General features: G+C 44.9%; 1 protein-coding gene across 1 annotated transcript in view; it reads right to left on the bottom strand.

Annotated features, from left to right (window-relative positions):
- Positions 1-24,467, bottom strand: part of LOC124606547 (orcokinin peptides-like) — a 451,556-nt gene that overhangs the window by 406,974 nt on the left and 20,115 nt on the right. Inside the window, exon 2 of the mRNA XM_047138532.1 lies at positions 3,444-3,723. Coding sequence (XP_046994488.1) covers positions 3,444-3,723 — 280 coding nt within the window. The remainder of the gene's footprint in view (positions 1-3,443; positions 3,724-24,467) is intronic.

Raw genomic sequence — 24,467 nt, 5'->3', positions numbered from 1 at the left:
AATCTTACGTGTTGTGTTCCTTGGTAGTGACCAAGAAAAATCGTTACATGACGACAGGTCCTTACTGTACGTCATAACTATAAATGCATTTGAATTCCTTTCTCAGACCTGATCTTAACAATGGCACAATGAAATTTTTAGATAGGCAGGATCATTCTATCCACAATTAATTAATAAAAGCCTTGTTTCATGGAAGACAGCGATGATAACCTATTTCAGAGATCAAAATAACATTATACGCTGTTGTGCGCAACTGTGAAGACCATTGCAGTTACTGTTATGGACATCTCGTTGTGCGCATCGCGTTAACGCATGGAGATACTTTCGCCACAAACGCAGAAGTTTCTAACTACGCTAATTCATCGGTACGCAGCTCTATAAAATCTGCGAATTCAGCGGTTGCCGTTTCAGGGCTCTCCAGCTTTTATTAAGAAAGCCTAATTGTTAGGACGGCTGTGATATTCAAGACAGTGTTGCAAGTGGCTAAATTTTAAGTACTTTCTTTCTTCGGACTTATTTGTTTGATGGTAAATAGTATTCTATTGGATTTATATAGTTGAGAATTTGCAAATATGTGAAAACAATATTTTGGTGTCAATTGTAGGAATAGAGAAGATGTAGATATTATAGAAATAAACAGTTTTAGATAATAACGAATCGTGATAGGGAGGAGACATGGCTATCCACTTAAGCTTAAGCAGAATAAGAACGACTTAGACGGCCTGAAAGATAAATAAACGGCTGTTGCGAGACTTCGTTTACGTACTTATTCAATAATGATTTGACTGAATGTTATTTCACATTCATTATGATTGTTTCTGGCTGCAGTTGCATTTATGGTTTTTGTCGGAACTGCGTGCTACACTTCTGGAAAACGTAGTCTGGTAAAAGAGCAGCGTTGATGTCGTGGAAACATTAGCTGATTTAAATAACTATGAATGTTGCACTTACCAACCTTAAATCTAAAACGCCGTAAGTGGACATTTTGGGTAGTCGTCAGGGTATAGTTACGAAGCGAGGATATGCAGTGTTTGACAAATTATCTGGAACTGCAAAAGTTCTTTTTTTTCAGCAGGGTTCACAGTCATTTTACAGCACTTTAAAGGACAAAATTTTTCCCTTTGTCAGTTTAATTCCGGTCACCACTGCTGTAAATTCGAGTGAAATCTTTCGTTCCTACGCCAACGTAAAATAATGTTAACATCTTCTAGCGTACATAATTATTCGTGCCGTAAGAAAAACAGTGGTATCTGATATTACCGCAGAAATCTAACAAACCGTGCGTATCGTTACGATCTTTGTATTTGTGTTACCTGCCAACGGTGTCGTTGCCGTTTTATTGTTAATGTCTACAGAGCAGTTCGCTGGTTTGCTGAGATTTGTGAAGACGGTGCAGAATTATTGTTGTATTCCATCGCTTCAATTATGTTTAACTATCGGATGATATACTTATGAAGGGCAGAAGATGATTAAATTTCTTTGATGTGAGCGCAGATATGAAACCTTTGCTTCCTGCAGAACAGCAACGAACAAACATTCTGGAAACATCCCCCAGTCTGTGGCTAAGCCATGTCTCCGCTATATCCTTTCTTTCAGGAGTGCTAGTTCTGCAAGGTTCGCAGGAGAGCTTCTGTAAAGTTTGGAAGGTAGGAGACGAGATACTGGCAAAAGTAAAACTGTGAGTACCGGGCGTGAGTCGTGCTTCGGTAGCTCAGATGGTAGAGCCGCGAAAGGCAAAGGTCCCGAGTTCGAGTCTCGGTCGGGCACAGTTTTAATCTGCCAGGAAGTTTCTTAAAAATAAACGTTGTTGTAAGATTAAACAAGCGTATAAACGCATTTTATTCTTTTGACGATAATGTCTAATAATCGTTTATTACAATTTTATTTTTCTTGTAGATGTCATGTTGGTAATGGTGAATAGAAGTTGCAGTAATTCTTACATTCTTTCATAATCATCAGATAAAGGACAGTGCCATGGTTCCACCTCGGCTGTTGCGTGATTAACAAGTATTTTGTTTATAATCTTTCGGACGATTGGCCATCTGCGTTACCTGTCATCGTCAGGTGCTATAAATCAACACATCACAATGTATCCGACTATCCCATGCACGTTCTCGATTTAGGAACTACTATGTCCGCTGCTTATAGTCGGATATATTACAATATGTTTTAGGTATGACAACTGGCGATACTGAGGCGGTTGGAAATGTCCTCTAAGGCTGAAATCGGGCAATCGTGCGAAACGTAATGAAGTAGCTACTTATTAATTTAAGTGTGACATCAAGTCATGCAGGATGCATTATTATAATAATCAGTAGTTCTGCATTCAGGCTGACTAGACCGCAGTCTGCGAATGTTTGTTTCAAGTACAACTTGAAACGCCATATCTCTGTGCAGCAAACGTCATATGAGCAATAGAGTCATTCCTATCCTGATGTCTGACGTTTACCATTGCGACCGAGATATCCTGAATGCAGATATACTGATTATCATAAATACTTACGATTAAGCAACAGCGATAATGGGATCATGACATTGTCCTTTAACAAATTCACGGTATGGTACCCTCCATAAAGAAAAGATCGCGATTATGAGATCGACTGAAACAGGTAGCATCCAAAGGCTTGCTTATTAATTGCTTATGACGTTGTAAACGAAGTAGTCCACCCATCGAAGCTGTTATAGTGGAACTTGTAGTTAAAGTTTAATTCAAACGCGAAGAAGTTGTTTAATTCGATCGATGGTGGTTATTGCTGGTGCTGTGGTTGATTTATTTTCGAACAATATAAAGGAAAGGACGTAAGCTGTCAGTGACGAACATGGTTTATTTTCAAATCACGATCATTTTGGGGCCTGAATACTATTATCTTTTTATCGTACTGTACTGTCCTCATACTTCCGTAGAAGTTCCCATTGGTCTTAATTAGTCAGCAATTGTGCAGAAATGCATATCACATAATTTACGCAGTAAAAGGCACATTTTTACAATTTACAATAGTGTAGAAAACGATAACGTGTGGTGGACAATCCACTTTAAAGTTGTGTTGGGAAGTTATGAAGGAGGATCTAATGTGAGTTGTAAATTTGTGTTTTTACAGTGAAAAGTTACCTCTACTGTAAGTCTATACAAATAATAGAAGGTCTTTGGGAATTAATGTGTAGGGGTAATGAGAGTATGAATGTTAAGCTCCTTAAGATGGGTCTTCAGGGCTCGAGATGCGCCGTGATTTACATTAATAATACGTTTGTGGGGTGAGGTTGTCTATGTTTTGCGAAAACGTCGCTGAAAAAGATTTTATATTTTTTTCCTCAGCACTAAAAGTCTTTATTGTTTACTGCTAATAAGGTCGTGGCTTTCTGCGCTGGGAAATTGGGAGACGCTCGGAGAAATCGTGTTGCCGTGCGCCTGCGGCGTAGGCAGCCCTGCGCGGCGACCGCCTTACCTGCGGAGCTGGCACGGCGCCGGTGAGGGCGACGGCAGCTGCGGCCAAGGCGGCGACCAGGAGTGTGGCGGTCTGCATGCTGCTGCTGGCTGCTGCTGCTGGCTGCTGAGTGCTGCGGCTGGTGGGCCGCTGGCGACGACGCCGCCGCTTTATATCCGCGCCGCGAGCCGGGGGCGGGGCCGCGCCTGCGCCCCCCACCCTCACTCCATCCCCCACCCACTGCCTCGGCCGCGCCGCGACGCTGCCACCGTATATAGCGGCGCCGACGCCGGCCCCAGCGCTCCGGAGGACCGTGTTCGCTTTGCGTACCTCCTAACAGGCACTGCAGTCTTCTTCAAACAGGCAACAAATTAGTTCAAACTACGTAACACTGACGTCTCTTGACAGTTTTCCTACATCTACATTTATACTCCGAAAGCCACCCAGCGGAGTGTGGCGGAGGCCACTTTACGTGCCACTGTCTTTACCTCCTCACACAGTGGTTACGGTTACTACAAGCCACACCACAAGTTGGGAAACTGGGCCAAATTTCTAGTAGTTTACTGTCGACTTGAGATTTTCACCAATGTTTTATTCGTATCTTACAGAAACTATCAGTACGGCAATAAACAATCTTTCAAAAAACGCCGCTAACGGCAATCAAGTAATATATAGCAATACAACAGTTTAAAAAATCAAAAAAAAGACACAGAAGCTAGGAGTACGGCAATAAACTACCTTTTAAAAAACGCTGCTAACGCCAATCAAAGCAATTTATAGCAATACAACAATTTAAAAAAATTTGAAGAACATTAGTAAACAGGCCACTAAAGTAACACAGAACTTCGTTAATAAGGTACAGTGAGGTAGTGAAGCTACCAACACCGCCATTAAAAAAAAAAAAAAAAAATTAAACAGGTCTCAGCAAACACACGATTAATGGCAGTAAAAGAAATTTACAAACTTGGAGGAATTTAAAATTTTTTTAAACAAAAGTGTCCGGGAATATCATTAGAACATAACAGATATGACGGACCCGTGTAAGGCGGCCACAAATCACCCACTCAGGGATGCTCGGGCTGGGCAGAATAGTGACCAATTTAAATACGCCCATAAACACAATTGCCACTCTCAGGTTGGTCACTGCACCGACTTTTAGCCAGCGAAAACTTGTTATAAGATGGCTTAACTATCTGACATAATTAGAGCTAACCTCGTGCAAGGAAACAATACACCAGTCATGAATGAGAGACCACATGATCAACCAACAAGAAGCATGAATTTACTCATAAAACATTACAGAATAGCGAAACAAACTGCCCAAAGCTACACCTCCCATCGGACAGTAACGAGAGGAGGAGGAAAGATCACTGTCTTCACTTACACTGGTGCCGGGGACAGGAAACCCGATAGCCTGAGGCCACAAGGCAGAAAGGACACTCGTTACGCAAACTTATTACTTAATGATTAAACCTTCCACGATCTTAACTTGCAGTTATGCTCGAACAGGCAGTACACGACCTCCGATGGCAAGAATCCACACATCCGATCGGGCACGCGTCGCCAGCGTACCCAGCACGCCACGGTCACGCGACAACACGCTCTGTCACCGGAGTTCACGTCTTCTCTGCAACGTTGACGGGTAGTTACCGCTCCTTCATGTTAGGTGTCTCCTTTTAAACTCCAGTGTTGAAACGGAGGATTTAAAGAAGCTTGTTAACGTCCCACCAAGGCAAAATGAACAGCAACTACTCGTGGGGCGATTATGTATACAACCAACACGCGGGGAGCTCTTCCGTCAACTCGACCCGCTCGTTACACACAACCGACATACATCACGTGGCGACTCGGTACAACCGACCACGCCTGCTTCGCGCAGGAGAGCCACACCGCCCTCCCGTGTCCACCACACTCTCTCCGCGCCACCACACGAGGTTACAACCGATCAAAGATCTCACTTCCTCCACAGCAGTTTCCCGGAAGCAAAACGCAGATATCGATAGCAGAGGGAAAAGACAACCAAGCAGCCACTTAATGACAGACATCATATCAAACAAACATGTCAGGGGAAGAAAGGAAAACCATTGCAATCTAAACACAAGTTGTAGCACGAGTCGATACACGGCTGAGCTCCCTTTCCTGTTCCAGTCGCGTACGGTTCCCGGGAAGAACTACTGCCGGAAAACCTCCGTGCGCGCTCGAATCTCTCTAGTTTTACATTCGTGATCTCCTCGGGAGGTATAAGTAGGGGGAAGCAATATATTCGATACCTCATCCAGAATCGCACCCTCTCGAAACCTGGACAGCAAGCTACACCGCGATGCAGAGCGCCTCTCTTGCGGAGTCTGCCACTTGAGTTTGCTAAACATCTCCGTAACGCTATCACGCTTACCAAATAACCCTGTGACGAAACGCGCCGCTCTTCTTTGGACCTCCTCTATCTCCTCCGTCAACCCGACCTGGTACGGATCCCACACTGGTGACAGTTATCTCCAGATCAATCACCAACCCCTTTGTACTCTTACGCCGTCATTTGGCTTCCCTCTACATTGCTGCTTGCTGTCTCACATTACCTGACACGAAACTTCCAAAATTTTTGAAGCACCATCTTGAGGCAGGCACGTTTCGAAGGGAAGAAAGAGTGGGGGACTTCAGAGGGAAGTAGGGGTAAGGAGGGATGTAAACGGATCACGGTTTCCCCGCTCCAAATACATTCAAAATTTAATTGTTAACTGTCGGAGAAGATGGTAGTATGAAAACTGAGAGTCTCGAGAATGACAAGGAGTTCTAGAGTTGACAGTTTATGCTTAACACATGATTATTTTCACTTGCTTGTCAGTTAAATGTGTACTTTCACATGGTACTCTACCTGTTGTCGACAAGAAATCCGAAACGGTTCGAGACTCAATAGATAGAATCGTTAAACCACAGAAAGTTTAGTACGACACGACAGAAACTGAGAGGAGTAAGGGGAAGGGGGAAACCAGAAGTACTGACTTTCCAAACGTAGGCGGGAACTACGGTAAACATAGAATCCCGTTATTTATACGCTTGTACAACCAGGGCTTTCAATCGTAGTGCTTACTGAAATACTAATAACTGTGAGTGCATACTTCGATTTAAATATTCGCCACAAATGTCTGTGAGATGATGCACTCGACATACAGGCATCAGAAAAACCAATGTTTACAGTATTTTTCGGACTCATAGATGGAAGCCTTACGTTCCAACACTTCTCCAAGCTCTGAAGAAGGATGAGCCCAATAGGCTATTTGAATTTTGTGACTGGTTCAATAATATGTGTGAAGAAGATGAACTATTCCAAGATCTAATTGTTTGGTCAGGTAAAATAAATCTTTAAATTTAATGGAACAATTAACTCCCATAATTGCGTGTACCGGGCAAAGGAAAATCCATACGTAACTGAAGAAAGATGTTCATCTACCAGGAGTATCGGTCTGCCGCGCGGGATTAGCCGAGCGGTCTGGGGCGCTGCAGTCATGGACTATGCGGCTGATCCCGGCGGAGGTTCGAGTCCTCCCTCGGTCATGGGTATGTGTGTTTGTCCTTAGGATAATTTAGGTTAAGTAGTGTGTAAGCTTAGGGACTGATGACCTTAGCAGTTAAGTCCCATAAGATTTCACACACATTTGATTTTTTGAGTATCAGTCTGGTGTGGTTTGTCGTCGAGAGGTTAATCGGGCCGTACGTCTTCAAAGAGAGTGTCACAAGCGATTGTTACCTAGGAATGTTGCACGTGGTAACTCCAGATCTTATTGACATTTTTTACAATGGGGATTAGGATGAGGAGCCACCTCACTTTTAAGCTGATGTGAGGGAATTCCTCAGTCGCACATTCCCTTCGAGATGGGTGGGACGAAGTGGGAGTGATACAAGCAGCTCAGGATTGGATTTGACGCCTTTAGTTTTCATCATTTGGAACCTGTCACGGGTAGTGTACACTGCAAAACAACAAACCCTGTATGACATAAGAGAGAAAATAGAGGAAACTTATGGTGCTATTCCATTAGAAACAATAGAATTGCTTTGTGGCTCTATTCTAATTAGTTTTTGACAATATATGCAGAGGAATGTGATCTTTTTGAGCATGCGTCACATGAAATTACACATTAATATATACGATACCAAAAACTTTTCATTTTTCTCTGCTTTAATTAAGATGGAACTCAGTTTCTGAGAGTGTCTACATTATTTTGGGACACCCTGTAAATTGACAGCGACGCTTCAATGTGTTTCCAGTTGTGCGACACACAATATGGCAATGCAATTTACCTAACATGTAGTACAGTTTGGCTGTTCAACTGTCATATGCGATAATGTATACATTGGTGTACCTAAGATAAGAAGCATTGATAAGAATTTGGACAGAGTTTCTAACAAAACAGACATGGGCCTTACCAAATAAGTTATCCAGAAATGACTTATGATGTGCCGCCACAGCATCACTTCTGTGAATACCTCCTACTCCCAAGCTCACAGAAGGTCTTCTGCATATCTTACTAGACTAGCTCCTGCTGAAATAAAGGAGACTGCTGAGAAATAGTTTTCTCATAGCGTAGATAATCTTTTTCAATGAATCTTTCACAATTCTGCGGAAATTTTGCTGTTTTTCAACCTTCCTGGCAGATTTAAAATGATTATCGAACCGAGATTCGTAACCAGAACGTTAGCTTTGGTGTGCTAAGCTCTCACCAAAAGGAAAGGAAAGAAAATTAGTGTTTAATGTCCTGTCGAAAGCTACGTCATTAGAAACGGAGCACAAGCTCAGCTCAGAAAAGGGTGAGGAAGGGAACAGGCCGCGCCCTTTCAAAGGAATCATTCATCCCAACAGTTTCCTCAAACGCAAATCACCGAAAACCCAAATCTGGATGGATTCAAAACGGACGGCGATTTGAATCGTCGTCGTAAGTTCTTATCAAGTGAACCTTTTTTAATGATGGCATCCTTCCACACTCTGCAGACCTTCCTCATTCTCAGCTATTTATGCCTTCATTGGTTCAAGCTATGTTCGCTTTTGTTGAAATTTCCTCATGGAATTAGTCCTAAAATTATATCAGCAATGATTAAGGGTCGCCTGGTAGATGAGTTACTCGTTGGAACGAAGTAAGAAATCAATCACTCATCTTCTGATTATTTCCACGACTGTTGCTTGGAATATAGAGGTATTTGCTTTTAATAAAGGAAAATAAAAAAAATCCTTTCATGCCCCTTTTAGAGTTCTTGCGAAAGAAGACACAATAAATTTTTAACCATGTGTCAAATCTGTATCCTCACTAATAGTGTTCTTATGGGAGATTGACTGATGCTTTCAAAGTTAGCGACTTGCATCTGAGGGTTCATTGGGGACTTTGAAACAGCTCGGTGGTATCTTCGGAATAACATTTCGGTTATTGTAAACCAGTTTTTCGTTAGTTTCTTGAAGAAGCTGTTGAGATATGTTTCAAAGCAGGTCTACACGCTGCATACCCAAGCTCCCATGTATGAAGGGTGTGGCCTTGTTATTATATAGGAGCTTGAAAATAATGAGTGCTCAAATGAACCATAGGGCTATCGATGAAACCCTTTGGGTTGTGTAGTGATGTTGGATATATTGTCGCGAGAAGTTGGAATTTCGGTAGTGTAAAACAATGAGCCAAAGTATTATGACCACCTGCTTAACAGCTTGTTTGTCCGTCTTTTAAACAAAATAAATCACATATTCCGCGCCGGCTGCTGCGGCGGAGTGGTTCTAGGCGCTTCAGTCCGGAACCGCGCTGCTGCTACGGTCGCAGGCTCGAATCCTACCTCGGGCATGGATGTGTGTGATGTTCTTAGGTTAGTTAGGTTCACGTAGTTCTAAGGGGACTAAAGACCTCGAATGTTAAGTCCCAATGTGCTTAGAGCTATTTGAACTATTTTTGAAGGAATTACGCGTATCAAAATGGTTCAAACGGCTCTAAGCACTATGGGACTTAACATCGGAGGTCATCGGTCACCTAGACTTAGAACTACTTCAACCTAACTAACTTAAGGACATCAGACGTATCCATGCCCGAGGCAGGATTCGAACCTGCGACCACAGCAGCGCGGTTCCGGGCTGAAGCGCCTAGAACCGCTCGGCCACAGCGGCCGGCTCCGCGTATCATCGATCCGATAGCTTTTGGTAGGTTTGTAGGATATGTGGCGTTAAATGTCTATGCACAGGTCTTGTAATTCGCGTAAATAACGGGTTGCTGAATTGCGTACGCGCTGATGGCGCACGATAGCAATCCAGATGGGTTCCATAGGATTTACGAGGGCAGTTCAATAAGTAATGCAACACATTTTTTTTCTCGGCCAATTTTGGTTGAAAAAACCGGAAATTTCTTGTGGAATATTTTCAAACATTTCCGCTTCGTCTCGTATAGTTTCATTGACTTCAGACAGGTGGCAGCGCTGTACGGAGCTGTTAAAATGGCGTCTGTAACGGATGTGCGTTGCAAACAACGGGCAGTGATCGAGTTTCTTTTGGCGGAAAACCAGGGCATCTCAGATATTCATAGGCGCTTGCAGAATGTCGACGGTGATCTGGCAGTGGACAAAAGCACGGTGAGTCGTTGGGCAAAGCGTGTGTCATCATCGCCGCAAGGTCAAGCAAGACTGTCTGATCTCCCGCGTGCGGGCCGGCCGTGCACAGGTGTAACTCCTGCAATGGCGGAGCGTGCGAACACACTCGTTCGAGATGATCGACGGATCACCATCAAACAACTCAGTGCTCAACTTGACATCTCTGTTGGTAGTGCTGTCACAATTGTTCACCAGTTGGGATATTCAAAGGTTTGTTCCCGCTGGGTCCCTCGTTGTCTAACCGAACACCATAAAGAGCAAAGGAGAACCATCTGTGCGGAATTGCTTGCTCGTCATGTGGCTGAGGGTGACAATTTCTTGTCAAAGATTGTTACAGGCGATGAAACATGGGTTCATCACTTCGAACCTGAAACAAAACGGCAATCAATGGAGTGGCGCCACACCCACTCCCCTACCGGGAAAAAGTTTAAAGCCATACCCTCAGCCGGTAAAGTCATGGTTACAGTCTTCTGGGACGCTGAAGGGGTTATTCTGTTCGATGTCCTTCCCCATGGTCAAACGATCAACTCTGAAGTGTATTGTGCTACTCTTCAGAAATTGAAGAAACGACTTCAGCGTGTTCGTAGGCACAAAAATCTGAACGAACTTCTCCTTCTTCATGACAACGCAAGACCTCACACAAGTCTTCGCACCCGAGAGGAGCTCACAAAACTTCAGTGGACTGTTCTTCCTCATGCACCCTACAGCCCCGATCTCGCACCGTCGGATTTCCATATGTTTGACCCAATGAAGGACGCAATCCGTGGGAGGCACTACGCAGATGATGAAGAAGTTATTGATGCAGTACGACGTTGGCGCCGACATCGACCAGTGGAATGGTACCGTGCAGGCATACAGGCCCTCATTTCAAGGTGGCGTAAGGTCGTAGCATTGAATGGAGATTACGTTGAAAAATAGTGTTGTGTAGCTAAAAGATTGGGGAATAACCTGGTGTATTTCAATGCTGAATAAAACAACCCCTGTTTCAGAAAAAAAATGTGTTGCATTACTTATTGAACTGCCTTCGTACATTAGGCAAATTTGGTGGCCGAGACATCAACGTGAGTTCACTCAAGCAACTGTAGCACGGTTCTGGTTCCGAGACACGGACAATTATACTGCTGAAAGACGATATCGCCGTTGGGAGAGACATAAAGCATGAAGAGATGCAAGCAGTCCTAATAGACGATGTCGTTGGGTCAACGTGCGAACACATAGGGATGGTCTGCCACGGGGCTCCATGTTCAACAATGTACGATGAACAGCGCGCTCCCAAATACTTGTGCGTGCATCAGCACGACGCTCTTTCGGCAGAGATGCCGCAGATTACGCTATGTCCTGCTTCGCAGGCTTCTCCGAACGCCACGTTCTGTGAAGAGTTGTGGACGTCCAATCACTTAGCGCCTAGTTGTAGTTTCGCTGTCCTTCTACCTCTTTTAGTAGATTCTCCCGACGGTACTAAGTGAACATTCCACCAGCTTCGCCGTTTTCGAGATACTAGTTCATAGGCTCTGCGTAATAATAATCTGCCATTTCTCAAAGTCGTTTATGTTAGTGGATTTCCCCATTCGCATTGCTAGGGCGATCCTTCATCCGCGTCTGCTCCGCTTACAAACTTCTGTTACCGCGTCGCGTGCCCGCAACGTCACCAGCCGGCATCCTACGTCGCCGTCGACAGTGATCGTGTACAAGAAACGTTCTGAAAACGCTTTCCACATTTTTCTGGTTGCAGCCGCGAAAAATTGCCAACATAACTCGCAATTTGTCATTCCAGTCACACTGTGCCATGTAAAGCGGTTGTTTCTGTAGGTGTATGTCCAGGTTCTATCTGCTAGTGACCTGTGGCTACCAATTTGGAGGATCATTGTTTGAGTCTCTTCCGATGTGCATTAAATGAGGCTAGTGTATGCTGAAATTTGCAGTACTATTCTAATCGTATTGTTCTATGACAATACACGCTCTGGGGGATTCTTAATACTATACTTACAGAACATCGTCAGCGTAGGTTGCACTGAAATTTTGTGGTTTTCTGTTCTAGACCTAAGACAGAACTGTAAACTTACCTGAAGAAAAAGCTCTAATGCGAACATGTATAAAATGGCAGAGAGAAGGTATGTAACGATCCGTTTCGAAGCATCGTTTACTACAGCTTCATATTTATGCATAGCTATGTCTGCCTGCTTAGCTGAGGGGTAACGCGAATGCTTACCATGCAGCGGGCCTGGGTTCGATTTCCAGCCGGCTTGGGTATTTTCCCCGCTCGTGGACTGGGTGTTGTGCCGTTTGTCCTCATCATTATCTAACCATCACCGACCCGGAAGTCGCCCAATATGACCGAACTTCCCCCGAAGGGGCCTCTCGGTCATCAGTGGCACCATTTCGTTTTATATATAGTGAAATCTGGGTACGCAGGACAGAGTGGATCAGGTTGTGGAAAGGGGCCAAAATCAGTTACTGTTAGTTACATGAGAACACAGATCTTTATTCCTCGAAAACACAATGCACAGTTTTCTCTTTAAAACGACAAGGATCAGTTCACGGCTAGGGCCGAAGAAACTTATCAATAAGAAGGATTAAATAATTCCTTTTAAAACACAAGGATTTAGAGAAATGGCTTAAGGTCTTACTTAAGTAAAATTAAAATATCCTAAATAATTCCTTTTAAGGCACAAGAACAGCTGAAGGCATTACTTAAGAAAAATTAAAATATCATCTCGACTAAAGGCCCGAATAATATTTCAGATCAACAAAGAAAATTCTTTAAAAGGCAAGCATTTACCAATTTCGGCTAAAAGCCATATTAAGGAAAATTTGAATTAATTCCTCGGCAACCTTTAAAGACAAGCATTTACAAAATACAACAGAAAACCATCTTAAGAAAACTTGAAATATCTTAACGGCTGAAGGTCCAGACAATTATTCAAAATAATTAAAGACAAACCTTAAGATAATCATTTACACAGTATGGCTGAAGGCCATTTTAAGAATTCAAAATAATTAAAGAGAAACCTTATAGACAGGAATTTACACATTACGGGTGAAAGCCACAAATTTTAAAACAAACGCAGCTGGAGGCCTAAATACAGAGCAAAAAAGAATGTTAAATAAAACACGGCTCAAGGCCTGATCTTAATATACTTCACATAAGGTTCAGCTGAAGGCCATATACTGAACAAGGAACAGACAAAATTAATACATGGCTGAAGGCCTGACACAGTACCTGCGACAAAGAAGATCACAATCACAAACAACAAAACAGTGGTGCTCAGAAGTGTTCCAAGGGTCGGCATGAGGAGGTAACTCTAACGTAAAGTTAGGTGAGACAGGCAGCCGAAAGTAAGATTAAATAATCGAATGGCAACCCGACCCAGTTCCCTTCAGCCCGACCAACGGCACGACAACCGAAAATGTCAGCGAGGACGAAGATACCAGCAGCACTTCGTCTTCAAATATTGGCGTCTAAATTTAGCCAAGGCACAATAACCACTCAAAAATATGAACAAACACCAAAGGCTGTGCTACGGTCGCAGGTTCGAATCCTGCCTCGGGCATGGATGTGTGTGATGTCCTTAGGTTTGTTAGGTTTGAGTAGTTCTAAGTACTAGGGGACTGATGACCTTAGAAGTTAAGTCCCACAGTGCCTAGAGCCATTTGAACCATTTTTGAACCAAAGGCTGTCGAAGTGCACGCTGTGGCGGACGGCATCAACACGGCGAGGAAAAACACACTGTGGAACACTACGCTAATGACCTCGCCGCGGAGACTTGCTCGCTGCTCTGTCCCAACCAACCGACTGCCTACTCCAGTACGCAGACAGCATTAAAATAACTGCTCAGTCGAAATGACACAAGCTAGACAAGTTCCCACGAAAACACTTCCACAAGAACTCGAACAATCCTAAAAGCATTCATTGTGGAACAACAAAGACAAATCACAAATCGACACACACAGAAACCCACAAGCGGTCGGCGACCAAATACACGTTGTCCGATGAGATGACCGACCGAACGACCAACCAATGTCATCCCCAGTCAAGTCATGTGTATCGGCAATGGTCGGTCGTGTCATCGCCGTCCGGAGCTCACTGCTGCTCCATCCCGACTCCCTTGGTGTCCGTTCGGAACTCGGAGACACGGCGACCCGGTCACACTGGCTCGGACCCAACCATGCAGCGGGAAGACTTTCCCATTGGCCACCCGACATCTCTGCACAAGGAAGGAACCGATCCACGTCCGGCAAGATGAGCAACTGACGCAGCCCAGAAACAGTCAAAAGACCAAATTCACGTCGCCCGATCAGACGACCAACCGAACGACCAACCGGCGGTCGTCCCTGATCCAATCTCCTTCCGTCGGTCAGTTTGTGTGTGTGTGGGGCCAGCGGTCGGCAACTACTGGCTGTCAGCGCCTCACTGGCTCTCTGTCCCCCGACTGAACTCGCTACACACCACGACCAGGAAATACTAGCGGTCGCTTCAGAGATGGTACGCAGTGCCCTTATCGATAAGCACTGCTGCTGCCACTCACGGGCAAGAAAACTAGCATCGTAGTGACGCTAGTAAATCGAATTAAAAGAAAAACAAAGCGACAGAACCACAAAAACAAGATGACGAGCAATAAACGGCGTGGCAGCGTTGCACGGTTATTAGCCTTATTGTGTAGCTCCATGAAAGGAGGAATTCATTCAGTAATTGCATATGTTTAATGCTTGTTGATTTAAAATGTTATATTTAAGCGCCTCGAGTGACTGGGATGACCGAGAACGATGGTGTCTGGTTTTCCTATGTTCCAGAGGTGGCGAGATCGTTGTGCCATCTAGCAGCGATGTCAAGAATCCGTCAATGTTACGTTCTGAATCAAGGATTTGTAGCAAGCTGGACGACCATTTTTCGGTTGAGGCTCGGCTATTCCGTTATAAAATGGTGGGCACTGCTTTCGTGTACCCTGCTCAGTACAATGTACGTACGGATCTCAATGTCCGGATCTAAATAGACAGATAGTGTCAATCAAAGTAACTGATATAAATTAAAATTTACGGAAGAACGAATGACGGAAAAATTTCAATGCACTAGTTACGTAATTAAACCAGTTACACTCCACGGCGTTCCGATATACAATGGCATTTCGTAGCGAGACGTTCGTTCTCAAATGTGTACCTCTACTTGATTAGCGGAACTAATTGCTATGGGAGGCGCAAGGGAATTTATCTGCAACTGGAGCTTGAATAAATTCCGTTAAAACCAACTTACCTTTATAAACAGCTCGAAATGTTTCCGTGGCTGAAGCGAAGCGTGCGGTAATGGCACAAGTTCAACCGGCAGTCAGCTTTTATACCCATTTATAGAGTTATAACTCGCAAGATAGCTTTCGGTTCGCAGCAGAGCGTACATCAGATACTTGTCTCTTACAGTTGCAAATGGTGCGCGGGGAAGACTGATGGCCAACCTGACTAAGAGCTCTAATTTCTCTGATGCTGTCGTCCTGGTAATTTCGCGGAATGTACGTTGGAAGTAATGTAATTTCTGACACTTTTTTGACGGCTCGCTCTCGGAATTTCAACTGTATAGCTCGCATTGATCCACAACGTTTCTCTTTTAGCGTCTGCCACCGGAGTCCGACGAGTACCTCAGTAACACTCTCGTGCTTAACAGACGAGCGGTGACGAGACGCGCCGCTTCGTTTATACTACTTGGTAAGGATGAAAGGTGGTCGAGAATTACTCGCGAGTCTGTCGACGAAGGGTGTTGTGCCAGAAGTTTTATGGGCGGATTCGGGATGGATACCTGTACCAGAAATAAGGATGCGTAGGTAAAATTTACACATTTACACTGTGGTGACAAAAGCTATAAGCTATATGCACAGGTACAAATGGCGATAGTATATACAGTACGAAAGTTACAAAAGGGCAGTGAATTCGAGGAGCTGTCAGTTGTACTCAGGTGATTCACGTGAAAGTATCCGGTGTGATTATGCCCGCACGACGGGAATTAACAGACTCTGAGCGCGAAATGGTAGTGAGCCATTCCATTTCGGAAATTGTTGTGTACATAGTTCCGCGTAGTCAGCGCGTACACAACTTTCCCACTAGAGCGCGCCCCGCTAAGCACAACAGCGCAGGCGCAGCGCTCGTCCGTCTCCGCAGTACGAGATGGCGCTGCCATAGAGACGGACCAAATTCTGCTTCCGCCGATCCGCGTATTAATATGCAACGCGGCCAATGAGATTGCTGCTAACGTAGAACCTTTTCTCCTGGCGGATCACACTCGCGCAGTGATACCTGAACGCTCCAGGTATTATAACGAGTGTACAGACCACCGATTAGTCAGTCCGCATTAATCTGCATCAGTCTGCATTAGTCTGCATTAGTCTATAGTCGAGTTTTAGTCTGCGCCTAATAAGATTATCATATTCCTGTACATAGCCATGAAGATAAATGAATAGACGCTTTGTCCAGTATCAGAAATATGTGAGAATAAGATTAACGTACCAAGACCAAAGTAACTTCAGATTATCAATTGTAAAGAGCATCCAGAATCAAGTTACGTAATATCTACGATTTTTATTATTTTAATAAATGTGTGTGAAAATTAATCAAGTTCTGTTTAAAGTTGGCCACCGTCAATCTGCTACTCTAAGCGTGCAAGTGGCATTTCTATCGTCTGACCTAATGGCAGAAGATAAATACGCCATGATAAGACCACGAGACATATTGCCGACACTCGCCTACTTCGTTAGAGCGACAAGTCAAATAATCTGATGGTGTGTGTACCGAAGGTCTTACAGTACACACACCACAGAAATCATTCGGGAATTCAATATTCCGAGATCCACAGTGACAGTTGTGTGCCGAGAATACCGAATTTCAGGCATTGCCTCTTACCATGGACATAGCCGTTGACGACGGCCTTTCCTTAACGTCCGATAGCAACTCTGTTTGCGTCGAGTTATCAATGCTGAGAGGCAAGCAACACTCCGTGAAATAACCGCATAAATCAGTGTGGGACGTACGAAGACCGTATCCGTTAGTACAATACTGCGAAATTTGGCATTATGGGCTAGAGCAGCAGACGACCGACGCGAGTGCCTTTACCAGTAGTACAACATCGCATGCTGCGCCTCTGCTGGGCTCGTGACCGTATCGGTTGGACCCAAGAGTAGAAAACCGTGGCCTGGTCTGACGACTCCTGATTTCAATTAGCTGGTGGTAGAGTTCGAGTGTGGCACAGATCACATGGACCCAAGTTGTAAACAAGGCACTGTGCAGGTTGTGACTTCTGAATGGTGTGGGCTGTTTTTACTTGAAATCTGGGGATATGCAGCTCCTACACGACTGCGCCGCCTGCAGATCATACAGAACAAAATGCTACGAATCATTAGCAACGCTCCGCGTTACACACGCACCGCGGATCTTCACAATGAATACCACCTTGAAACCCTCAAGGAAGTATTCGAAAAACACGCCACACGACTGCACAGGAACTCGAGACACTCGAACAATCCTTTCATCCTTACTCTGGGAAACTACGATCACAACCATAGGTGGAAGCATAAGTGGCCAAAGATACTACTAGCTAGGGCATAACCACCTATGGCAAGCTAACATACGCCAAAAAGCGACAAACGTCGGCAAGCCCCTGCATATCAAATGGCTCTGAGCACTATGGGACTTAACAGCTGTGGTCATCAGTCCCCTAGAACTTAGAACTACTTAAACCTAACTAACCTAAGGACAACGCACACATCCATGCCCGAGGCAGGATTCGAACCTGCGACCGTAGCAGTCGCGCGGTTCCAGACTGCGCGCCTAGAACCGCGAGACCACCGCGGCCGGCCCCTGCATATCAGCAACGTTGACTGGAAATACCAGATGCAACTAAAGCCGACTAACAGGCAACAGCAGGGAAACCGACGAGCTCACCCACTGACGCACAAACAAATTCCCCACATCACTCTACACTTCGCATCTGATATATGACCTATCGAACACAAAACGATAATAAACGTAACTGTTGCAGGTTGCTAGCACTGACCGAGAGTTCAACACTGTCACCCAGCGGCAGCCGTCGGGCAACAGCACCGCACAACGTCAAAGGTATCGACATGCATGATACCTACTACTAACAAAGCCTACCCTTGCATGACCTATCACAGGAAGCAAGACATCCGCTACTGCTCTTACCACCGACCTAACTATCGTGGAGGTTTTTTTCCTTGGCTCTTGCCTTGGTACTTTTTTCCCTCTGCCCTTCAAACCGCTACCCTTCTTTCGAAAGAAAGAAAGACCACGATTGGGCCACAGTTGTCACTCCCCTGACTTAAGCCCTAATGATTTTAACTCGATTTCTAAACTAAAGTATACAGTTCACGGCATTCACTTCAGAACTGCTACAAATTCGTCGAGCAATAGACCGCGCCCCTCGAACTGTCAACATAACTGACACTGCTAAGAGTATCCTACGACTTCTACAACGCTGTCAACGGGTTATACACAATGGTGGTGACTACTTTGAAGGTCAGTAAAACTTTGAAACACGTATCTATTCTGTACGAGCTGTAAATAAATAGTTGGCACTATTAAAGTTCTACCCCTCGTAAATCGCTACCAATATTACTTGTTCTGTTATTGTCCTGATAATTATTGCCGTTGCCTCAAGTTGTTGTAATGGTCGCAACCTTTCTTCCGATATTGGTTCAAATGGTTCAAATGGCTCTGAGCACTATGGGACTTAACTTCTAAGGTCATCAGTCCCCTAGAACTTAGAACTACTTAAACCTAACTAACCTAAGAACATCACACACATCCATGCCCGGGCAGGATTCGAACCTGCGGCCGTAGCAGTCGCGCGGTTCCGGGCTGAAGTGCCTAGAACCGCTCGGTCACCGCGGCCGGCCATGATATTGGTGCGAAGGAAAACTGCTGTCCCACTTCCTCTTCTATTTTGTCTGTCAGTTCTATAACTGTCATACTCCGTAGTCGGAAAATTTCAGACATGCGGAGATGTTTTTCTGTTAATAACGGAGCTCGAATAGTATTAGTGGTGACAAAGTCATGTAGTTTTGCTTTCTTGTTTCGAACTCCATTCGCTTTCCAGATACAGATTTTTAAATCATTCGTGCATCTTCTTTGCAGGACCTCTGCCTGCGCCTACTTATAAAGAGGTGCTGGAGGATTTAGTTTGCTCCACTTTGGGCGTGGTCATTAGCAGGGCTCCCTGTCTGGAAACGTAGCGCCACCAGCTAGTCTTGCGGCGATTGACGGAATCTCCAGGTTCCGGCGCCCGCCCGCACTTCTCATTCTCGGCTTCTTTCGGCGCGCCGTGCTGGCAGGACTGTGGGCGGTGGGCGTAAACACTGTCGATCCCACAGAGGGCTTCACAGATCAATTACAGTATCTTTCATCCAAAGAATTTCAGTGGGAACCTGCTTTTACTGAAAAAACAATCCCACAGTAACACGAATTTCCATCTGTTTATGCACGTTACGGTGCATTTGTTTACGCTACTATACTGGTGTGCAAACACTAAGATTGAAAGTAACTTTCGGACAAAGTGTCTTTGGCAACTAACACAGCTCGATGGATCTTGGACCATACGTAGAAAAAACTGCCGCAGCATAGTGCAGAAGATAACTGAGAGAAATACACAATGAGGCGAACAGAAATGACATTTTTATTCAAAGACAATAATTACACTGAAGCCAGCGCGATTTATGATGGTCTCCTTGGCATTAAAAAAGCCGGGACATAGTTCTTAATAGGATGTATGGTCACTGCATGCCCTGTAATGTGCTTCCGTGCTAGGTACAAGTTTAGTAAGGAGTTCTTGCGGTAGGGCGTTCGTTTCGTCAACTAGCGCGGTTGACCATTCATCGGTGGTTGTTTGTGCTTGCGGATACGCTGAAATTCATCTCCCCAACACGTCTCACATGTGATCGATGTGTTTTAAGTCGGGGGGAGTTTGCCCAACACATACCACACGTGCTCAATGGGATTTATGTCGAGGGAACGGGCAGGCCAGTTCTTTCGCGATAAATCAGTCTAATCTAAAAGCCGTAAATTCAACTAAATACCTTGGTATTACAATTACGAACAACTTAAATTGGAAGGAACTCATGGAGAATGTTGTGGGGAAGGCTAACCAAAGACTGCGTTTTATTGGCAGGACACATAGAAAATGTAACAGACCTACTAAGGAGACTGCCTACACTACGCTTGTCCGTCCGCTTTTAGAATACTGCTGCGTGGTGTGGGATCCTTACCAGATAGAACTGACGGAGTACATCGAAAAAATTCAAAGAAAGGCAGCACGTTTTGTATTATCGCGAAATATGGGAGAGAGTGTCACAGAAATGATACAGGATTTGGACTGGAAATCAGTAAAAGAAAGGCGTTTTTAGATGCGACGGAATCTTCTCACGAAATTGCAATCACCAACTTTCTCCTCCGAATGCGAAAATATTTCGTTGACACCGACCTACATAGGGAGGAACAATCACCACGCTAAAATAAGGGAAATCAGAGCGCGCTATACTAGATTCGAATAATAGAGAACTGTGAAGGTGGTTCGGTGAACCCTCTGCCAGGCACTTGAATGTGATTTGCAGAGTATCCATGTAGATGTAGATGTAGATCCTCTCGTTCCAAGAGCTTGTCCACCTGCGCTGTTTGATGCGGTCTCGCATTTCCATCCAGAAAAATGAAGTGGAGCCAAGTGCACTCCTGCAAAGACGCATACCGGGAAGGAGTACAGTGTCCCAATGATATTGACCGGTGGGTGTACGGTGTTGAAGGATTTGGTCATTTGTCCATGCAGCACTGTGCCTCCCGACACCGTAACACCAAAACGGTCATGTTAGACAATGTTCGTGGGTGAATTAAGTGTTCCCAACTCCCACCAATAGTAGCGTGCTTCCAGAATTACTGCTCAGACTCAGTCTGCTCCCATCCGAAGAGAACACGTCTCTTTTCACTAGTCTAGTTGTTATGCTCTTGGCACCATTTCAAGTGGTATTCCGAGTATGCTGATGCAATAGCAGCATACTTAATAATCATATACAACCGTTCGCTCGACGAAAGATCCGTACACAAAGATTCGAAAATTGCGCAGGTCACACCAATATTCAAGAAGGGTACTAGGAGTAGTCCACTAAATTCCAGGCCCATATCATTAACGTCGATATGCATCAGGATTTTGAACATATATTGTGTTTGAACATTATGAATTAACGCGAAGAAAACGGCCTATTGACTTACAAATGGTTCAAATGGCTCTAAGCACTATGGGACTTAACATTTGAGGTCATCAGTCCCCTAGAAGTTAGAACTACTTAAACCTAACTAACCCAAAGACATCACACACATCCACGCCCGAGGCAGGATTCGAACCTGCGAACGTAGCAGCAGCGCGGTTCCCGACTGAAGCGCCTAGAACCGCTCCACCACAGCGGCCGGCTATTTACTTACAGTCAACACGGATTTAGAAAACATCGTTCTTGTGAAACAACTAGCTCTTGACTCGCACGAAATGTTGAATGCTGTCGTCAAGGGATTTTAAATTGATACCGCATTTCTGGATTTCTGGAAGGCTTTTGACACTGTACCACACAAGCGCTTGTAGTGAAATTGCGTGCCTATGGAATGTCGTCTCAGTTATGTGACTGCATTCGTGATTTCCTATCAGAAGCCGGTCGGAGTGGCTGAGCGGTTCTAGGCGCTACAGTCAGGAACCGCGCGACCGCTACGGTCGCAGTTTCAAATCCTGCCTCGGGCATGGATGTGTGTGATGTCCTTAGGTTAGTTAGGTTTAAGTAGTTCTAAGTTCTAGGGGACTGATGACCACAGCAGTTAAGTCCCATAGTGCTTAGAGCCATTTGAACCATTTCCTACCAGAGAGATCACATTTCGTAGCAGCTGACGGAACGCCACCGAGTAAAACAGAAATGATTTCTGGCGTTCCCAAAGATAGTGTTTTAGGCCCTTTGCTGTTCCTTATCTAGATAAACGATTTGGGAGACAACCTCAGCAGCCGTCTCATGTTGTTTGCAGATGACGCTATCGCTTATCGAGTAGTAAAGTCATCAGAAGATCAAAACGAACTGCAAAACGATTTAGAAAAGATATCTGTATGACGTGATAGTTGGCAATTGACCCTAAATAACGAAAAGTGTGAGGTCACCCACATGAGTGGTAAAAGGAATCCCTTGAACTTCGCTTACACGAAAAATTTGTCAAAGGACGTAAACTCAACTAAATACCTAGGAATTACAATTACGAAAAACCTAAAATTGGAAGGAACGCATAGGGAATGTCGTGTGGAAGGGTAACCAAATATTGCGTTTTATTGGTTGGACACTTAGAAAATGTAATAGATCTACTAAGAAGACCACTTACACTACGCTTGCCCATTCTCTTTTAGAATACTGTTGCTCGGTGCGGGTTCCTTACCAGATAAGATTGACGGAGTACATCGAAAAAGTTCAAAGAAGGGCAGCATATTTTGTATTATCGCGAAATAGGGGAGAGAGTGTTACTGAAATTATACGGGATTTGAGGTGGACATCATTAAACCAAAGCCATTTTTCGTTGCGGAGGAATCTTCTCACGAAATTCCAATCAGTAACTTTCTCCCCCGAATGCGAAAATATTTTGTTGGCGCCGACTTACATAGGGAGAAACGATGACCATGATAAGATAAGGGAAATCAGAACGCGTACGGAAAGAAGTAGCTGTTCGTTCTTTCCGCGCGCTATACGAGACTGGAATAGTAGAGAATTGTGAAGGTAGTTCGATGAACCCTCTGCCAGGCACTTAAATGTAATTTGCAGAGTGTCCATGTAGATGTAGATGAAGCTGTGCGTGTGTTACCGGTTACAGCAGACTGGTCGTTGGGCAAAGTGACCAACTCCACGAAGTTGCCGTGCCACTGTGCGGGGTGAGCTTGTGTGTCTCGTAGTCTTAGTAAATGTGGTTGCAACTTGACGTGGATCCTTTGTTGCCTGTTGCACCGCCTGTGGTGGTGCTGATGTGATGAAACTGAGCGTCGCTGTCATCACCTATGCTACGGGCAGCAGTGCCTCTGGTTAAGAACGTACGTAAAACAATACTGTGACGAATACCACACTCCTTGGCTACGCTCATCACACTTCGTCCTTCCAGTTTCCCGATGGTTCTTCCCCGTGTGGAGCTATCCAAAGCTGCCTAGAGGGCATCGGGTTGTAATAAAGAACATCACGACAGCGCATCGTAACTGCTCGCTGATTGACGCACACTGCCTTCTTCAGTCTGGAACCGCGCGATCGCTACGGTCGCAGGTTCGAATCCTGCCACGTGCATGAAAGTGTGTGTGATGTCCTTCGATTAGTTAGGTTTAAGTAGTTCTAAGTTCTAGGGGACTGATGACCTCAGATGTAGAGTCCCATAGTGCTCAGAGCCACAAGAACCATTTGAACACTGCCTTCTTTCCGTTCCTTCATACGCGTTGTGTTCGGCGTCAGCTCCAGTTGGCGCTATAGTCACTCTGATCTCACGCCGTGTGACGTCCAAGCTCGTGTTCGTCACTGGGAGACCTCTGGCAACATGGTTCCACACTTTCATTAATTTCCAGGAGTAAGTAATACGAGGGCTATTCGGAAAGTAAGGAGTCGGCGATCCGACTTAGACGTTTGTCGTAACGTTGTGTCAACTTTCCAATACCATCCTTATACAATGCAGCCCCAGTGCCTTTCGCCAATTCTCTACGCTGGCCTACACCTCGTTGTCTGTGCCAAAAGTTGTCTTCATAGCCAGCGGTCCATGTGAGCAGAGATGAAAATCAGAGGGAGACAATTTCGGACTGTATTGTGGATAATCAAACATTTCCAATTGAAAACGATGCAGGAGCATCTTCATTGCCCCTGCAGAATGCTGCTGAGAAGCTGCTGAGAATTGTCTTGAAGAAGAAACCGCACAACAGTTATGTAATGTTGGTTGCATAGCTTTAGGTGAAATTTCTCAGCACGCCCTTGTACTTGGCGCTACATTATCGAGCTCGTCCTTCAGTTTTGCAGAGAAGTACAGCTGTCACAAGTGTTGCCGTGCGTCTCATCCCTTCCGCAGTCTGCCTCACGATGTGACATCCGAATTTTGCAATCCACCGTACGATTCACGATGGATGACACTCCGCCTACCACTGAATTTCGCTCCCGTCTATTTTCATTACTGACGGAAGGAGAGAAGTTCGACTGCCGGCAAGTGTCTCGGTGAGCTTGAATTTCTGTGCTTTTACTACCATGGTGGCAGGATGGTTGAGTTTGCAGCGTGGCTAACTGCTATGCAGAGGGCGCTGGTTTAATTCCCGGTACCGCTAGTGACTTTTCCTCGGTGGGAATACTGGACCGGGCTCCATTTGGCCTCGTGATGTCAACTGAGCAGCTACGTGAATGAGAAGTAGCGGCTAAAAGTGTG

The sequence above is a fragment of the Schistocerca americana genome, chromosome 3 (genome assembly GCF_021461395.2).
Source record: "Schistocerca americana isolate TAMUIC-IGC-003095 chromosome 3, iqSchAmer2.1, whole genome shotgun sequence".
In the NCBI taxonomy this organism is placed as follows: Eukaryota; Metazoa; Arthropoda; class Insecta; order Orthoptera; family Acrididae; genus Schistocerca; species Schistocerca americana.
The sequence above is the reverse complement of the archived record's forward strand: the minus strand, read 5'-3'. Positions and strand labels throughout refer to the sequence as shown.